Raw genomic sequence first — 17,469 nt, forward strand, 5'->3', positions numbered from 1 at the left:
ATGGGGCTCTCAGAGCCTAAAACCCTAGCATAATATTCCTCTTTGGTTATCTCATAACCTGAATCAATACTTTTTTTCTAAGAAGGTGAGCTGTCAGCAGTGCCCCTAGTAGTCTTCTCTTTCCTGACTCCCTCCTCACCTTTCCATTTGAACCAGCCATTTTCTCAGAAAAGATGGGAATGTCAATCAATTTGAGCTAAGATGTCACACTTGCTCTAAACATGTTAACTTTATACACAAAAGAATTGTGCGTAAAAACAAACAAAAAATCCTAATATCTACCTCTCTCCCAATATTTGAATCGACTTTTCTCCATCGATTAGACCTCTTTGGTCTTGGTCTTTGGTTGTCTGCCATAATTACATTTCAAAGATGCGATTGTCATACTATATTTTATATATTGAGAGCTCCACAGTTCCACTGTAGCCTCTCCATGGCAGAGAGAAATCAAAGTCACATATAAATAAATACAGGAATGGCGACAAAAACTCGGAGAAATCTTTCCCTGCAGGCACTCAGGTCTCAGGGACAGTCTGAAAATTTTGACAAAATTCTCTCCTTCACCAAATTTTAGTCAGGCTCCTCTGAACCCTCTTTTCCACTAGGCCTCTACATAGGACACATACACACCCCCTCCGGTCCTCAGCCCTCCCAGCAGTTTTAGCAAGAATCCTGCTAAATCAGTTTAGAGAGAACCCCCCACCCTGGATATACGATCAACCTGGCTTGCCATCACCAAGCATCCCGTTAAATCGGTTTAGCAAGATTCCCTCTACCCTTCTTGTCTCCTCTTAGTATTCCATCCACTGACCTCCTTACTCCAAGGTGGGTGGTAATTCCCCAACTCCTCTGTCTTTGCCGTATTCAGAGTTGAGCCAGAGAGCTCAGCTCTATTGCGATAGTCTTGCCAGCTATCTCAATAATCCCGAATAAAGTCCTACTTTTCCGCTTTAACAATTGTCAGAACAATTTCTTCTTTAATGAGTTCCCAACAAAAAAAAATCAAACCCGGGATCTTTTTCTGGAATGAGAAGAGATTCAGGGCTTCTCCACTCACTTTTGTTGTATTGTCCACAGAGCTGCACGCACATTCTTCGAACATTTTGGAGAAGATCCTTCTATACAGTTACTTCCTCCATGGCATTACACACTTGGGATTTAACATGCAACAACTACAAAAATCAGGAAGTTCCTTCAACATGTATATTACGTACGAAGTTCTGAACATACGCCTGCCAGAATATGCATATGCATGCTTCCCGAAAGATCCTAGACCCCTCCTCACTCCCCCCAACCCCCTCGCTGGTCTACTCTTCATAACACATTCCTTGAAGCATGCTTTAGAGTGCCTCGAGTGCTCGTCCAAGCAAGTGCAAAGCAGTGGTTCATGCAAATAAGCGCATGAACGTGTGCACCCAGGCTACATTGAGTTCAAACATAAATCTGGGCTCTTCCTGCCTCTACTATGCCGAGGTCGCACATGGTGCACAGGAAACTGCACCAGGGGAGCAGAGGGCAGAGAGCACTACTACTCAGGCCAACGAGGCGGAGCCGGGCAGAGGGTCGGGAGCTCAGCCTAGAGGACCGCGCGGCGCGGACCGGCCGGAAGCCACGCCGGGAGGAGGGTCGGGAGCTGGCGCGGGCGCCGTCCCCCGGCGCCGCCGCGGCCCGCTGACATCAGCCGCGCTCCTCCCCTCGCCTCCCAACACCCTCAGCTCCCGGCCGGACCCTCCCTCCTCCCACCACGTGTCCTCCCCGCTCCCTCCCGAGGGGCCGCGCGCACGGGAAGCCGGAGAGACGGAAAGGATGGCGCTGTGACAGCCGGGCCGGAGCCCTCGGCGTCTCCACCGCGGCCCCGGCCCACGCCCCGGCTCTCGGCCCGGCGGTGAGTGCGCGCGGGCGGGGGCCGGGGGCGGCACAGCCCCTCCCTCGGGCCCCCGGCGGTTGGGCCGCGGCGGGGGCGGGGGGTCCCGAGGCTGCAGCTGGAACTGCCGCCGCCACTGCCTTTGTTGCGGGCCCGCCGGGGAAGGCAGGCGGCGCCGGCCCCGGCCGCTCGGCAGGTGCGCTGGGGCCGGGAGCGGGCCAGGCGAAGAGACGGACCGGGCCGGGCACGGGCAAGGGGGAGGCAGGAGCGCTCCCGGCGCGGGGCCGCGGAGAAAGGGAAATGGGACAAGATGGCTGGAGAAACCGGAGCGCGCCCGGGGGCGCGGCAGCGGCGGCGGGCGGGGCGCCGGGCGGGTGGGCGGTGGCGGCAGAGGATACCTCTTCGCCTGCACCTTCGCCGCGGGGCGGCGCCCCCATCCCCCCATCTCCCTCCCGGGAGCCGGCGGGGGAGGCCGCGGCCAAGTTCGGGCCCCAGCTCCAGGGATCTGAAGCCTGTTCCACCCGCCCCAGACCTATCCTGCCGCATTCGCCCGTCCTTTTTGAAAATATCGAAGAAGCAGACTTTGAACTCCGGAAGGATCTTTTCTTTGGAAGGCCGGGAGGATGCGGCCCACAAGATGAGCGCTCACTCCACACCTAGGAATTGCCCGCGCCCCTAGAGGGCAGGAGCGCGGCCCTTTGTACTGGCCTAGGAGCTGGGCGAGAGAATTTGAAGAAGAGAGAATTTGCGGCCCAGAGACAGCGAGTATTCCAGGTGGCGGTGGGCCTGGCCCCAGCTGATTTCTGCACCTTCCTGGGTGTCCAGGCATCACCCCTCACTAAGGATCACCGACTCCTGGGCTTGGAAAGTCGCTTAAGGCAGAACACTCTTATTTTCTGACCTGGCTCATGGACAGAACCTTTGAATCTGGAAAATCCAGGTACTCTGGGCCACCCAACCTCCTGATGCTGAACTGGCCCTGTAGGAACAACCCAGTTGAGCGAGTGCTCTATCTGTGTTCAAATGCCTTCATTGAAAAGAAGCCAACACTGCTGTCTTGCTGCCAGTTCCATGTTTGGGTGGCACTGGCTGTGAGAAAGTTCTGCCATTTGATGCACTCTTTAAAACCTCTTCCTGGAATGTTTACTCAGCGGCCTGTTCTGCCTTCGGGTCTCTACAGAACCAGTCTGGTCTCTCATACACAGATAGCTTTTTAAATATTTGAAGGCAGCCAGGTATGCTATCTGCCTGCAACCCTCTTCTTATCATAATTAAATATGTCACCTTCCAGCTTCCTGGTGCTTTCCCTGAAACCCTTCCTCCCCAGGCCTGGCCCTGTCCCCTTCCATTGTTCCAGCTGAACTGTGCTTGGGGCTAAAAAGGTTTGTGTAGCCTGAGCTGCCCCCATCACAGGCTTTAAAGAGTTCACACTAGCTAGTTCACACTAGCACCTGATTTTTCTGAACTCTTGATTGCAGAGATGGAGTCCACAGCCTACCCTCTCAATTTGACCCTGAAAGAAGAGGAAGAAGAAGAAGAGATTCAGAGCCGGGAACTGGAGGATGGTCCCACAGATATGCAGAAAGTCCGAATCTGCTCAGAGGGTGGATGGGTAAGTAAGAAGGTGTGGAGTCCACACACAGCTGTGAGGGGCACGCCTGGGAGCCAGGCTTGTATTAAGTCTCTTCCTCAAGCAGACAGAGGAAGTAAAAATAGCCTAGCCCAGCCCGGTGTGTTTGCATTCCTGAGAAAACAGTTCTGTGGCTTTAAAAGGCACAGTGAAGAATGGAGGAACTGGTTATGGGAACAGTCCCTTCAGGCACACAGCTTCAGGCACGCCATCAGGATCAGAAGTCCAAGAGGCCACGACTGTGTCTCTCTCCTGTACCTGTGGATTCCCTATATCCTGCTCAATGCCAGACACCTTGTAGACACCAACTAAATCTCTGCTGGCCTGTGTGAAAGAAAAATTGTTCTGGCATTTGTTAAGATGATAAGGAAGACTATTCAGGACTATTGAGATAGGTTTCAAGACTGTCACAATAGGGGCGAGAGATCGGGCTCAGCAAGTGGGGATTTATAGCCAAGGAGCAGAGCGGAAGGCTCAGTGGTTGGAAAATTACTAAGAGGAGACATCCATGGTGGGGTTTTTTTTCTAAACTGACTTAGCAGGATTCTTGCTAAAACTGGTCTGGGCAGACTGAGAACCGGAAGGGGTTGTGTATGTGTCCAAGATAGAGGCCTAGTGGAGAAGAGGGCTCAGAGGAGCCTGACCAAAGTTTGGGTGAGGAGAGAGTCTTTATCACCTACCACTGGTTGAAGGGAACCATTTAAACCATTTAAGTAAGTCTTGGGGCACTGAACTGACATGAGGAGAGCGTTACGAGATGAGGCCAATTGGTTCTGTGTGAACACCTCTTACAATAGTTGACACAGGAGAGAGCTGCATTTCCAGCTGGTCCTGGATGGAGGGATTGGGGTAGTAGGCAGCAGTGAATAGGGAGCATATCCAAACAGCATAGTGTGATAGAATTAGAGTAAACTTATAAAAGTGTAAATGCAACAGATATTTATAGTCATCGTGATGTACATTATTCACAGTACTTACTGAACTTCATGATAATTGGGCATGAATGGTAAACATTTTAAAGAAGCAACAAAATGACATTCCTTTTCTCTGCTTAGTTTTCCACTGTGTGTGAATGTCATCGGTGTACATATCCTTTGTTCCCAGTGAGAGATCTGTGTTCATAGAATCATGGTCCTTCCAAACTATCCAGTCCCGCTGCACCCTCACTTCACGGGGTACAGCAAGGTTATCTGTTTTGCCCCTAGGATACACATGTACGCTGACATTTGTTCTTAAAAACACCTCTTGAACTGGAACCTTAAAAGTAGTGCATTTTGTTGTATGTATGTTATACTTCAATTAAAAAAAATTAAAGCAGTATAACACCAGGCTCTGGCTTTGCTCATCTAGCTATGGAGGCTGGATTGCATTTGTCTCTTCGGCCCACCCTGGCCTCCTCCCCAGCTCAGATCCATGCAGCTGGGGAGATTTTGGAGAGCAGGTGTCAGTCCCATCTAGCCCTGAGCAAGAACTCATGGCTTTGAGGATGCATTGGCCAACCGAGAACATCTAGACAGACTGGAGAAGTACGCAAAACAGGTGCAGTAGAAGCGAACATATGAGTGTATTGGGACAACACAGAAAGGAGCAAGGTGAAGTCCATGCTTGGCTGGGAAAGAAGGAGGTAACCAGAGGAGCTGGAGGAGGGGGACCGGCATGTATGGCACCCAGGCAGTCTGCCATCCATCCGTAGCTACTGAGCACAGTGCTGGGTGTTATTAAGGCAAGATGCCTAGTCTCGCGGGGGTACTAGTCTTGTGAGGAAGATAGGGAAGTACATCTAATTAACTGCACAGTATTTGGATTTATCTGGGGGAAGTCAGCTCAGGACAGGCTCTGCTGCAGGCTAGAGAACTGGAGAAGGCAGGCAAGGACCTGGTCTGGAGCAGTAGGCAATTTTGTCCCCAGCCCCATCCCTCCCAGGGACATCTGGGTGGAGACGTTTTTGGTTGTCATGACTCGGGGTGGGGCTTGGGGAGTGGGAGATCCTACCAGCATCTCCTGAGTAGAGGCCAGGGATGCTGCTACCCTTCAGTGATGCACAGGACAGCTCCCACAACGAAGAATTATCTGGCCAAAAATGTCAGCAGTGCTGAGGTGGGAAAAACCCTGCTCTAGAGCATTAAAACTAGGGGAAGAAAAGAATCGAATATGTATTTAGGTTGTTGGGGATTGTGTTAGAGTGATCAATAAAAGCTTTTCAAACCAAAGAATCATGCTGTATATTAGGGTAATATTTCGTGGGAGAACTGGAGTAGAAATCCAATTTCAAGTAGAAAAAAGGGAAAGCGTACTTTGAACCAAGACTTAGGCATAGGTGGAGCCAGCCAAGGGAAGGGAGGGTCTTGCCCTCCAGGCAGCCAGAAGCCAAAGCACTGGAGAGGAAAGCTTGTGTATGCAGAGTCCGGAGCAGCTCCTGCAGCTGGAGCCTGGAGTGTGTGTCAGGGAGTGGAGGGGATGGGCGAGAGAAGCAGAGGGGCCAGGGGACCAGCCAGCCCTGCAGGGGAGTGTGCTGCGCCTAGGAGTCTGAGCTCTCTCCTTAGTAGCTCTGAGGGAGAAGTCCTCGGCTCGTCTTTGTAAGGGACCTAGGGTTTGCTACCGCCACCAGGCAGAGGCCACTTGGCCTAAGTGGCCTGCTGAGAAAGCACGGGCTTGGGAGTCAGACTTGCTAACTCTGTGACCTTGGGCAAGATACTTAGCAGCCCTGTTTCCTCACCCATAAAACTGGGGTGGTGATCCCCATATCCCTGTATTATTTAAAGGATTCAATAAGGTAACACATTTAACCACGGAAGAGGGAGTGCCCTACACAGTGCCTGGCATACAGCAGGCACTCTATCACTGCACTGGTCCCAGCCCTCTAAGTGCTGTCTTCGCTGGGTGGTCATGCAGCTCTGTCAGCAAGCCTGGGCAGCCAGTAAGTACTTTAGGGCGGTTACCCTTGGAGATAAGCATTGGAATGCCAGCTCGTGGGACCGAGTGAGGCAGCACACACAAGCTGAAGGAAGAACACCTGTCTGATGAGTCCTTGACCTTCTGAGGGAAGGGAGGAAGGCGGGGATCGAGGACCTCTACCTGTGAGGCCAAGCAAGGGTGTCCAGGGGTTGGATGCCGGCTGCCTGATTTCTGAGTTTGGCTCAGGGCTGGCCCTGTTTACCTTGTGCTGTGCTCGGCTAGATAAAAGGCCTCTGTGGAGAGAGGGGAGGCCTGTACAACAGGCCTGGCTGAAGGCTTGCTCAATTCTCACAGAAGGTTGCTGTGAGGAGAATTCCTAAGCCACTGCACTGTGCGCCTCTGGAGCATAATGTGGGCTTGTCCGAGGATCCTCCGGGGCTCAGTCATAAATGGGAGGAGATGAATCCAGCCCCAGCCTCCAGCTGCCTTCTCACCACTCCAGGGCTGCTGATATTTTTACCAGGCCCAGGACGTGTTACCTTCTACAAGCATCGATATGGGTAGCCCCTCTGAAATGACAGGCATAGCCAGTCCTGTGTCCTGTTTTATCAGCAAAGGGAAAGGGACTATAAATATGTATGGCCTAGATCTGGAATTTCCTAGGGAGAGAAAAGGCCAAAGGGAGAGTTGTTTAAAAGCCTGGGAAGTGGGATGGGGTGGGATGGAAAATTCCTGGCTGCCTGGCTTTCCAGATTGATGAAGTCTGAGCAGAGCCTAGAAACCAATCCGTTTGTACCTCCTGGTATTTTACACTAGTGATTTTTGACAAATCTTACTCCAGAGTAAGTTCAGTTTTGTGACAGATAAATTTCAACGATTATTTGAAACTATTCCAAGTGGAATAAGAGAAAGGAAGTCCAGAAGTTATTTGCTTAAATCTTTGATTCAAGAACACATTTTTACGGGATTACTACCTACAGGAAGTGTTCTAGGCCTCGGGAAACAAAATGGAATAAGCCCAGGTTCTGCCCTCAGTGAGCCAATATTCTAGTGGAAGAAGCAGACAGGTAAACCAAGAGGACTCTGCAATATGATAAGTGCCACCAGAGCCTTGAGCCCAGGGCGTCACAGCGCACACAGCCTGGGTTGGGACCAGTTTCCTGGGGAACAGGATGTCTGGACTGAGTCTTGGAAGGTGGGTGGGTGTCAGCCAGACCAAGGACAGGGAGGACCTCCAAGGCAGCGGAGCATCATGTGCGGAGACACGGAGGGTGTGAGGATGGTTTGTTCAGGGAACTGCAGCAGCTGAGTACCGCTGAGCGTGTGCGGGGTGGGAGCGGAGGCCTGCCAACTGGTTACCTGGGAGGCCCCTCTGCCCTCTGTGAGGGCGGGAGCCTTGAAGTCAGACAGCGCTGTGTCCCACTCTCAACCCTGCCATTATTGGCTGTGTGACTTTGGACCAGAAATGGGGCTGCTCTGAGCCAGTTTCCTCCTTAATTAAATGGGGCTGTGGGGGGAATAAGGGAAACAGTTATGGGGCCTTTCCTAGGAGGTTCTCCCTGTGTGGAAGGGGCTGTGAGGGTGGGGAGGGACGAGGTGGGCTTTGTGAGTAAGGAAGAGGGGCCAGGAGATCTAGATGACTGATGGCCAGGTGCCTGAAGAAGCTGCAGGTGGTGCAGACCCTGAACTTATTCTAAGCAGATGGAAAACAGTACTCTGATCCCCCAGGCCCTAGATTCAGCTATGGGGAATATCTGTGAAAGCAGCAGCCCAGATCCCTTACCATTGAATACGATGAACTTTGGAGTAGGATTTTTAATGACTGAAAGAAAACACATAGTAAAAAGAAAAGCAGAGAGTTGAACAAGAGGGGGTCGGTCTGGGTGGCTTGGCTGCATTTGGCTGCTTAGGCACCCCCATCCCACTGGCACATGGGGGTGGGGAGGTAGGTGAGCCGGGAGCGGGCCGTAGAGCCCTCTTCTCTGTCCTTAGGGCTTCCTGCGGGTCTAGGCATCAAAGCAAAGCAGTCTGCTCTAGTATCTCATTACATAAATTGAAGCTCTAATTAGCCCTTCTGTCCTCCTCCTGTCGTGCTCTTGTGGATTGGAAAAGGCTGGCTGAGGCCCCTTCTCTCACTGGCCTCTGCCTGGCAGCTTTGGGTTCTGAGTCAAAAAATGGGGCTAGTGCCCTGCAAACGGAAACTAGTGCGCAGGAGGCCCGCAGCACCGTCCTGGGCTGAGGATCTGTGACCAAGGGAGAAAGCAGGGTTGTGTTGGTGGGGCAGCTGTCTCAGGGTGTTTCCTGGAGCGTGGTTGGTTCTGACTCTGGACGGGGCGCTGAGCCGTGATCAGCTCTCCCTGCTGTATGTGAGGATCCAGTGTCCCCAACCAGTACAGGGGACTTTTCTTCTCAAGGTGCTGCTCTCCTTATCTGTGGATGCTGAGGGAGGAAAGCACTCAGCAGGGCATGGGACACCTTGTTTTTGTCTTGGTTTTGCTTCTCGGAGGAGCCGTGTGACTGAGGACAGACGTTTCCCTGGGCCCAAGCCCGCACCTGTGAGATGAGGATGTGTGATCTGTGTCTGCATGTGCCTACTACTCGTTGAGAAAGGCCTGTTCACTGTTCCAGGTGCCGGCCCTATTCGATGAGGTGGCCATATATTTTTCCGATGAGGAGTGGGAAGTTTTGACGGAGCAACAAAAGGCCCTCTACCGGGAGGTCATGAGGATGAATTATGAAACTGTCCTGTCCCTGGGTAAAGCTTTGTTTTCCTTTGTCTCCTAGAAGCTCTGAGCCCAGAGAATTGTTTCCATGTCTCTCTTCTCTGGTGTATCCAACATCCCTCTCTCCTCAACTTGGAGTCTGTCCCCTCAATGCCTGTGCCCATTTAATTTCCTGTTTTTGATTTAGGCAGGATATAAATGTTGTGTCCTTCTACGCAGCAGCTTGTGCCAGCTCTCAGAACCATCCTCATTCAACCCAGGCATTCTCATCACAAAAAGAAAAAATAAGACATAATCTAAGAAATGTCACCATGGGTCTGGGCCTGTGCTTCATATGTTCCTTAGGAGGGAAGGCAGGCCTCATTGTTACCCTGTCAGCCTTAGAAGCTTGGGGACATATCCTCAAAGAATCCTTGCTCCCTTCCCAGCATTGATATCCATATTATTGGAATGTAACCATTTGGAGGGATTTCCCCATTTGCTCATATGGGTACCAGAGTGCTCATTACATCCGTGGCTGCACCCACCCACTTCCCTGCTAAATGCAGTTCCTTTTTGTTGTTGCTAGTACATTAGCAGGGATTCATAAATTCCCTTGGACAGACCTATTGCCCATCATATTTTTTCTTTAAGTATCCCTGAGCCCTTTCCCCCCACCTTTCATAAATCTGCGTATTGAGAAGACTGTGGTGGGGTGGGAGTGGAGGGGAGAGTTTCTTAAGTATTATAGAGTACTTATTTTGGCAGTGTTCCAAGACAGTAACACACAGCTGTTACCTGTTTTATTTCCTATAAACAGAATTCCCATTCCCTAAGCCTGACATGATCACTCGGTTGGAAAGGGAAGAGGAGTCTCAGAATTCTGACGAATGGCAGTTCCAGGGAGGAACCTTTGCAGGTACTATGGTTAACCCAATTCAACATCCATCCAATGGGAGAATAATGAAGATGAATTTTAAGTTTCCAGGTACATTCTATGGGGTATTTAAGAGTAAGGCAAGGTTGTGAGGCAGAAAGATTATGGGCTTTGGAGTTTCAGAATCTCCTTTCCTATGCTATGTGACCTTAGGCGACTTCATCCACCTCTCTGAGCCTCCATTTCTTCACCTGTCAACTGTCAGTAGTAAATCTCAACATGCACCTTTGCATGCAGGTGAACCAAATTGAAGTTTGTATGGCTTTGGCCCAGCGCATATCCTGGGTGCCTCGGTGGCACACCACACACCTCTGAAAACTAAGGAAAATAGTGTGATGAAGCATGCATCCAGGGTTATTTACTTGGCTTCCTGTCTCCTTAATCTTGGATAGAAAAAGCAGTAGCAGCTGTAGTACATATTTGAGCAAATATGTCTAAAGAAGCACTCGGTCTTTTATCAAGAAACATAGTTAGAGGGCAGGAGTTGGATAAAATACAGCTTCCCAACAGCCAGAGTGGTTTGATTTGCCTTCTCTCTATAAGTAATAGTTTAAAATGCTGTATTTCATTGATTCTAAGACACGTTTTTCCCTCATCACTTTAATATCTCTGCAGTTGAGAATGCCTCTTAAAATTGATGGCATGTTATAGTTTCACTAGTAGCTTTTTTTTTTCTTAATGGCATATAATGGTGCCTCTTGCAATTGATGGCATCTTAGTTTTGGTGAGATATGGTAATTTCCGTGAGTCGTAGTCAGCTTCTGTGGCCACCTTCTAAACAGAAACATACAATGAAACCCAGTTCTGACATTGGTATGCAAGAACCATACTTCTGCCGTATAAGCTTAACTTTGCTAAGTGTGGTATTGCTATAGATTTTCTTGGTTTAAGGGATATGATTCAGCCCATGATGATACAAATTCTGTAACATTATGTGGTAATATGGGTTATAATTGGCTTCTCATCCAGGTAAAGATTATTGTGATGCAAGCATGGCCCACACAGTCAGTATGTGATCCAAGCTTGTTGCCTATATTCAGTTTCCAGCTCTGCCACTTCCTAGCTCAGCTACCTTGATGCATTACTTAATCTCTCTAGACTCACCTGCAAAGAAGAAATAAGCAGTTATTGTGAGAATTAGATCTGGTAATACATGGGAATTGGCACGGGGGTAAGGACTTCGTAAGTGTTACCTGTTATTAGAGCTACTTGCTTTTTGTGAATTTGAGATTAAGGTAGTCTTGGTATTTTGACCAAAAAAAAAAATCAGGGAATGAGCCAGAAATCATTTTACTTACGGGCACTGTCTTTGCCCTTCCCTGTCTGTCTGCCAGAAAATGAAGAATCTGACGTGAAGCCCCCAGATTGGGTGGGTCCAATGAACACGGCCTCCCAGTTTCCGCAGCCTCAGCACCTGGACAGCTATGGCCTCCGTCTGCCTCGAGACATCACAGAGCTGCCCGAGTGGGGCGAGGGGTACCCCTTCTACATGGCCATGGGCTTCCCTGGGTACGACCTCTCGGCAGATGACCTGGCCGGGAAGTTTCAGTTCAGCCGGGGCATGCGCCGCAGTTATGATGCGGGGTTCAAGTTAATGGTGGTGGAGTACGCTGAGAGCACCAACAACTGCCAGGCGGCCAAGCAGTTCGGGGTGCTGGAAAAAAACGTCCGCGACTGGCGCAAAGTGAAGCCGCAGCTGCAGAACGCCCACGCCATGCGGCGCGCCTTCCGCGGCCCCAAAAACGGGCGCTTCGCCCTGGTGGACCAGCGCGTGGCCGAGTACGTTCGATACATGCAGGCCAAAGGGGATCCCATCACCAGGGAGGCCATGCAGCTGAAAGCTCTGGAGATTGCCCAGGAGATGAACATCCCGGAGAAAGGGTTCAAGGCCAGCTTGGGCTGGTGTCGAAGAATGATGCGAAGGTATGACTTGTCTCTGCGGCATAAGGTGCCGGTGCCCCAGCAGCTGCCAGAAGACCTGACCGAGAAGCTCGTCACCTACCAGCGGAGCGTCCTGGCTCTGCGCAGGGCCCACGACTACCAGGTGGCTCAGATGGGAAATGCTGACGAGACGCCCATTTGCTTAGAGGTGCCCTCGAGGGTGACTGTGGACAACCAGGGTGAAAAGCCCGTCTTGGTCAAGACGCCAGGCAGGGAGAAACTGAAAATCACAGCCATGCTTGGTGTCTTGGCAGATGGGAGGAAGTTACCTCCGTACATCATTCTGAGGGGCACATACATCCCCCCTGGGAAGTTCCCCAGTGGCATGGAAATCCGTTGTCACCGGTACGGATGGATGACGGAGGACTTGATGCAGGACTGGTTGGAAGTGGTATGGAGGCGGAGAACCGGTGCAGTGCCCAAGCAGCGAGGGATGCTGATCCTGAATGGCTTCCGGGGCCACGCCACTGATTCGGTGAAGAGCTCCATGGAAAGCATGAACACCGACATGGTCATCATCCCGGGGGGCCTGACCTCGCAGCTGCAGGTGTTGGATGTGGTGGTCTACAAACCCCTGAATGACAGTGTCCGGGCCCAGTACTCCAACTGGCTCCTGGCGGGGAACCTGGCACTGAGCCCCACGGGGAACGCCAAGAAGCCGCCCCTCGGCCTCTTTCTGGAGTGGGTCATGGTGGCATGGAATAGCATCTCAAGCGAATCCATCGTCCAGGGGTTCAAGAAGTGCCACATCTCCAGCAACTTGGAGGACGAGGATGATGTCCTGTGGGAAATCGAGAGCGAGCTGCCAGGAGGAGGGGAACCACCCAAAGAGTGTGACACTGAGAGCCTGACGGAGAGTAACTGAGGGAAAGCCAAGGTAAGCAGTCGGGAGGAACCGCCCGGCGCCTACCCTGAGGGACGTGTTGGGTTCCACAAACACCTTTTCTCTTGCCATTATTTTCCTGTTTCTGAGAACTCTTCGAGCCCACAGCACAGTGCTGTAGGTAACAGGCCATCAGCATTTTCTCCTTTATGTGAAACTTTGGTTGCTTGGCTTATTTCCTGGGTACTTTGTATAATGCATGAAGTGAACAAGGAGTGGGCTCCCAGAACATTTAATCTGAGAGCCGTAATTATCGCTGAAATTTTTGGGGCCTGAAAGAGCGTAGTCTGACATGGCTCCGATAAGAAAAAGTTTTGTCTGCAAAACCAAAATTTTTCTTCCTGTTACAAATGCTGAACATTTAGGGCCAGTGTGTGTACCTGATTCACTTGGAGAGGCCGTGCTCACCTTGGCTAGCCTGTAGGGCTGGGACATAAGGACGCGTGCGCCTTCGGACTGTGTCCCCTGGGCCTCGGGTCTCCGTCCTGGGGTGTTCTGCAGTAGCCCAGTGGGGAAGGAAAGAAATAGCTTATGCCTGCTTCTCCCTGGGAGTTCAAAAGTGTGTTTTAAACCATCATGTCATTCTCATGACATTCACATGGAGTGAACAATTATAATAATTTCACAGACGTTTGATATTTTTAAATTGAAACTGCACAAAAAAATAAAAAAATGAAAAACAAAACAGAATGCTTATCTCGGACTACAGTGAATAAAGTCTAAGGACTGAGGATGACAGGCCAGAGAATTTTCAGTTGAGTATAGAAAGGCAACAGCTTTAAAAGGAAGTGGGGAGTGGGGGGCCACCAGATATCACTAGTGGAGTGAGCCTCCCCACCCGGACCCCTTGAGAGAGGAGAATGACCACCTACAGTGGGCAGCATACAGAGAGAACAGACATTTCATTTTACCTTCATGTTCTCATTTCCCTAATTGTCAGTTCATTTGTTCCTCCAGACAGTGTTTAATATGAAGAGAGCACTCCTTTTACAGAGGACCTAAAAGTATCTTGATGGTTTCTTTTTCTTTCCTTTAAAGTATAATTAGGTATTTCCATCCTACTTGCTTCTTTCTCCAAATGAAATGCTAAGAGAAATCTTCTGTTACACACCGCCCCCTTCATGCTGTATAAGTTGAAGAGTGACTTATGTCTCCTTCCCTGCCCCCAAATCAAACTGTACTCCTAACATTGAACCGCAGTGTTATTCTGAGACCCCTAGAATTAGAGCCAAGGAGAAGTTCTTAGTATTACAGTTGAAATCACCAAAATTGCTTTTTTCCCCTCATGTTCTTATTTCACTCGGTGAATTCAGCCTCCCTTTTCTGCTAATCATTACACTGCCTCCACTGGATATCAGACTTTGAATTATAGTGACTTTTTATCCTTTTTACCTCCCCGCCCCCCCCCCCTTGTTAGATAACATTTTTGTGCATTTTTAATTTTCTAAGCTATTTGCTACCCAAAGGACTGGATCAAAAACTGCTAGAAGAGGAAAGGGAAAAAAACAATGCCGGGCTACAGCTATGTACATACGCATTTATGTCCGATCCCAACCATGAGCTTTGGCTCATCTTGACAGCCACAGTTCTCTGTACAGCTGCCCTGTTTTTGAGCTGAGGAAGTGCCAGAAGTAGGCAGGGATTCTCATCGAACAAGACATTTTGGAGGCGACGTGGGCATAAAATGGCCTCTTCTCATCTGTTTGGAAATCTGACTAATGAATAAATATGTTCTTGAAAAGTTATACAATGTCTAAAATCCAAGGGTTAACTCACACTTAGGTTCTCTCTGTTTTCCAGCAAATGAACTGTATTTGGAACAGTTGAGGAGGAAAATCCTCAAGAAGATTTCCTCGCAGCGTGGATACACAGGGAGCAGCAGGAAAAGGCCATGGGGCTCAGAACAGCCCAGGTCTGGACGGCAGCCTGAGCTTCCTGTCTTGGGACACTGCTCACCCTCGCCCCACATCCATGAGGGGTCAGAAAAGTCTAGGACCCTTCACTTCATCAGAGACATGATTAGAAAAGAAACTGCTTCTGCCTCATTTCTTGTTTTAGAGATTACTCCATGTGTCCATCAAAAGATACCTGTAGATAGGAATGAACAAAGGTATTTCCTGGAGAAGAGGCCATTTGTTCAGCACCAATAAGAGACTCATCATATGGGCCCAACTCCACTGGTATTCTTTCTGTGGAGAAAACCTCAAGTCAATGTTTTTTCTTCTGCCTTTAAAAATGCTTCCATCAGTAGAACCTGTCCCCCACACAGGTCAAGACTGCAGAGAAGGCTTTGTAGAAGTGGTCATTTATGTACACCTGCTACTTACATATTTCCTCTTTTGGAAAAATGAGATGCTAATAATAACAACAAAATTCAGACATACTGGCCTGGTGCCAGCAGATGGCTTTTCTGTAGACAAACTAGGTTAGTGTGGAAGATACAGATTAAAATAAACTATGCCGTTTCATTTATCCTCCCAATCTGGTTGGCAGCTAGACTTTTCTAGGGTCTCATTTAATGGCCCTGTTTTTCATTATTATTATATTTAATGATAGGGTAGCATTTAGTACACAAGCTCTTCTGTTTCTCAGGCTGCCTGCAGAAGTCACCATAAATTATTTGCTGTCTACATGGTACAAAGCTCATTGACTCATCTGATACTTGTTTCGTTAATTCCTTTAATATTTTTATAGCAAGGGTGGTGAGAGGGCGTGGGCCTTTAGCCACAGCTATTTGAAGACTTCTTATCCTCTATCCTGCAGAAATAGGTGGGAGGTCTTTGAATTTTTACACTAAAGTAATTTGCATTCCCACATAACTTGAGTGTTATGAAAACATTCCTTCAAAGCTACCTGTGCTACGAAAAATATGCCAGAACCTCACAGACGAAGCCATTGTTAGAAATGTCATTACAACGTCAGATCTGGTTAACAGGCTACCATAACCACTTTTCCTTCCTGTAGACGCAGCTCATTTGTATATTATACTGTTCTTGGCATTTTGAAACACCTATTTCTACTCAGGTACTCATTTTCCTATTAGTGATCCACCTTCCTCATTTTTTAAAACCAATTTTCCTCCAAGAGGGGAAATTTCACTTAACTTCTGATATCTGAATAACTTTCAATGTTTGAATCATTTCCCCATTTGCTTTTACCTGTACTGTATTGTCATCTCAAACGGCATTTTAAATCCAGCTACTTTTCATTCCAGAAGTTTTCATTCCCTCCAATTACACTTAATTTATCCTCCACTATCCTGGTTCCTGGCCCTTTCCTCTTTATGTCCTCCTTTACTTTGGGAGCTTAAAGGACTTTTTGAGACCTAATTTTTGGTTCCTGCACTGGAGCCATAGTTGTCTTGCAGGGAAGAGTAGAAAATGGGTTCAACTCCTGTTTCATTCCACCAACACCTCCTTGAGTCTCATCATCAGCTGATAGATGATGCCTTACAGGTTGCTTAGCACTGGAACTTCCCTAGAGGAATGGCTCTACTGTCAGGGTTTTTCTGGGCTCATTCTTCCACTGACTTAATTATGATCTATGCCTAACAGAGCCCCAGTACAACTATTTTGCAGAATGGCTATTACCCTAGAGTTACTATAGCACATATTGAGACATAGTTGTACTCCCCAGTAGATAGGAACTCCAACAATAAACTTTGATAATAAAGAAAGACAATAGGCTCTGGTGGTTTTATTTATCATCTGTGTGAAAAGTCACATTTCAAACTCTACACTTTATTCTCCACTCAGTTTGGTACCAATATATTACACCCTTGAAATAAAAGTCTGTTCATGGGATGGCAGTGTAAGTAATGTTGGTGTCTGTAAAGACAAATGTTACTTGTGGTTTTAAACTGGCTTTTAAAGGTGGGGGAAAGGGCCCTGGCAAAAATAGCTTTTTCCCTCAATCAGTCATGTTTTGGATGCTCTCAGGAAAAATCACACGAAGGAAATTCATAAAGGGATATTAACTTTAAAAGGATGGAAACATGCTAGCAGCTTGATGAATAGAAAACTTGTGTCCTGTTTACATATATTTCTCTAAAAATGAAAGTATGATGAACCTATATGCCCTTTCATGGTGTGCTTTTAGTCTTGACAATCTACCATGCCTGTAGATTCAATTACCTATTAATCTACTCTCCAAGAATAATCTAGACATTTTTCCTTTTTTAAGCCGTGAGAATTAAATGCTGAACCAATCTGTTGGCCACAGCATCTAAGTCTGACCCCTAAAACCAAGCTTCCTTAACCATTCAAACTGGAGGCATTTTGGTCTGAGTTTAAAGACATGATGAAACATAGGTATTTATCTACGGTCAAAGTGAGCAATCATTTAGAAGACACTTCGTGAAATTCGATCAGGAACGTTGTGATCACTTCAGGCAATGGGAGAAGTGTTAGAGAAATTGTGCTTGGTTGATCCCAGCAATGGGTGACAAAGGTGATAAGACTATGTGCTAAGCCAGCACGCTGGTACCTGATAGAAAATAAGGCGGGCCTTATCAAACCTGGGTTTGCACAATGATAACAGCTACAGCTAAAAGACAATTACTGAAATCTCTACAGGAAAACTAAGCTTTATTCTAAGCCTGAAATTATCTGGTTTCTA

At 48.6% G+C, this 17,469-nt stretch overlaps 1 protein-coding gene across 4 annotated transcripts; it reads left to right on the forward strand.

Moving 5' to 3' along the window:
• Window positions 1-1,586: 1,586 nt before the first annotated feature.
• On the forward strand, window positions 1,587-16,533 carry POGK (pogo transposable element derived with KRAB domain). 4 transcript variants are annotated; one of them, XM_059069207.2, is made up of 6 exons: window positions 1,587-1,885; window positions 3,343-3,476; window positions 9,018-9,144; window positions 9,912-10,010; window positions 11,363-12,846; window positions 14,653-16,533. In XM_059069207.2, the coding sequence occupies exons 2-5, from the start codon at window positions 3,345-3,347 to the stop codon at window positions 12,832-12,834; spliced, it is 1,830 nt and encodes a 609-aa protein (XP_058925190.1). In that variant the 5' UTR covers window positions 1,587-1,885; window positions 3,343-3,344; the 3' UTR covers window positions 12,835-12,846; window positions 14,653-16,533. The 4 variants fall into 4 exon arrangements, with proteins under 4 accessions (XP_058925190.1, XP_066887983.1, XP_066887975.1 ...); XM_067031882.1 differs by lacking the exon at window positions 1,587-1,885 and adding an exon at window positions 1,956-2,060; XM_067031874.1 differs by lacking the exon at window positions 1,587-1,885 and adding an exon at window positions 2,308-2,804.
• The last annotated feature ends 936 nt before the right edge of the window (window positions 16,534-17,469 follow it).

This window comes from Kogia breviceps, chromosome 1 (genome assembly GCF_026419965.1).
Source record: "Kogia breviceps isolate mKogBre1 chromosome 1, mKogBre1 haplotype 1, whole genome shotgun sequence".
NCBI lineage: Eukaryota > Metazoa > Chordata > Mammalia > Artiodactyla > Physeteridae > Kogia > Kogia breviceps.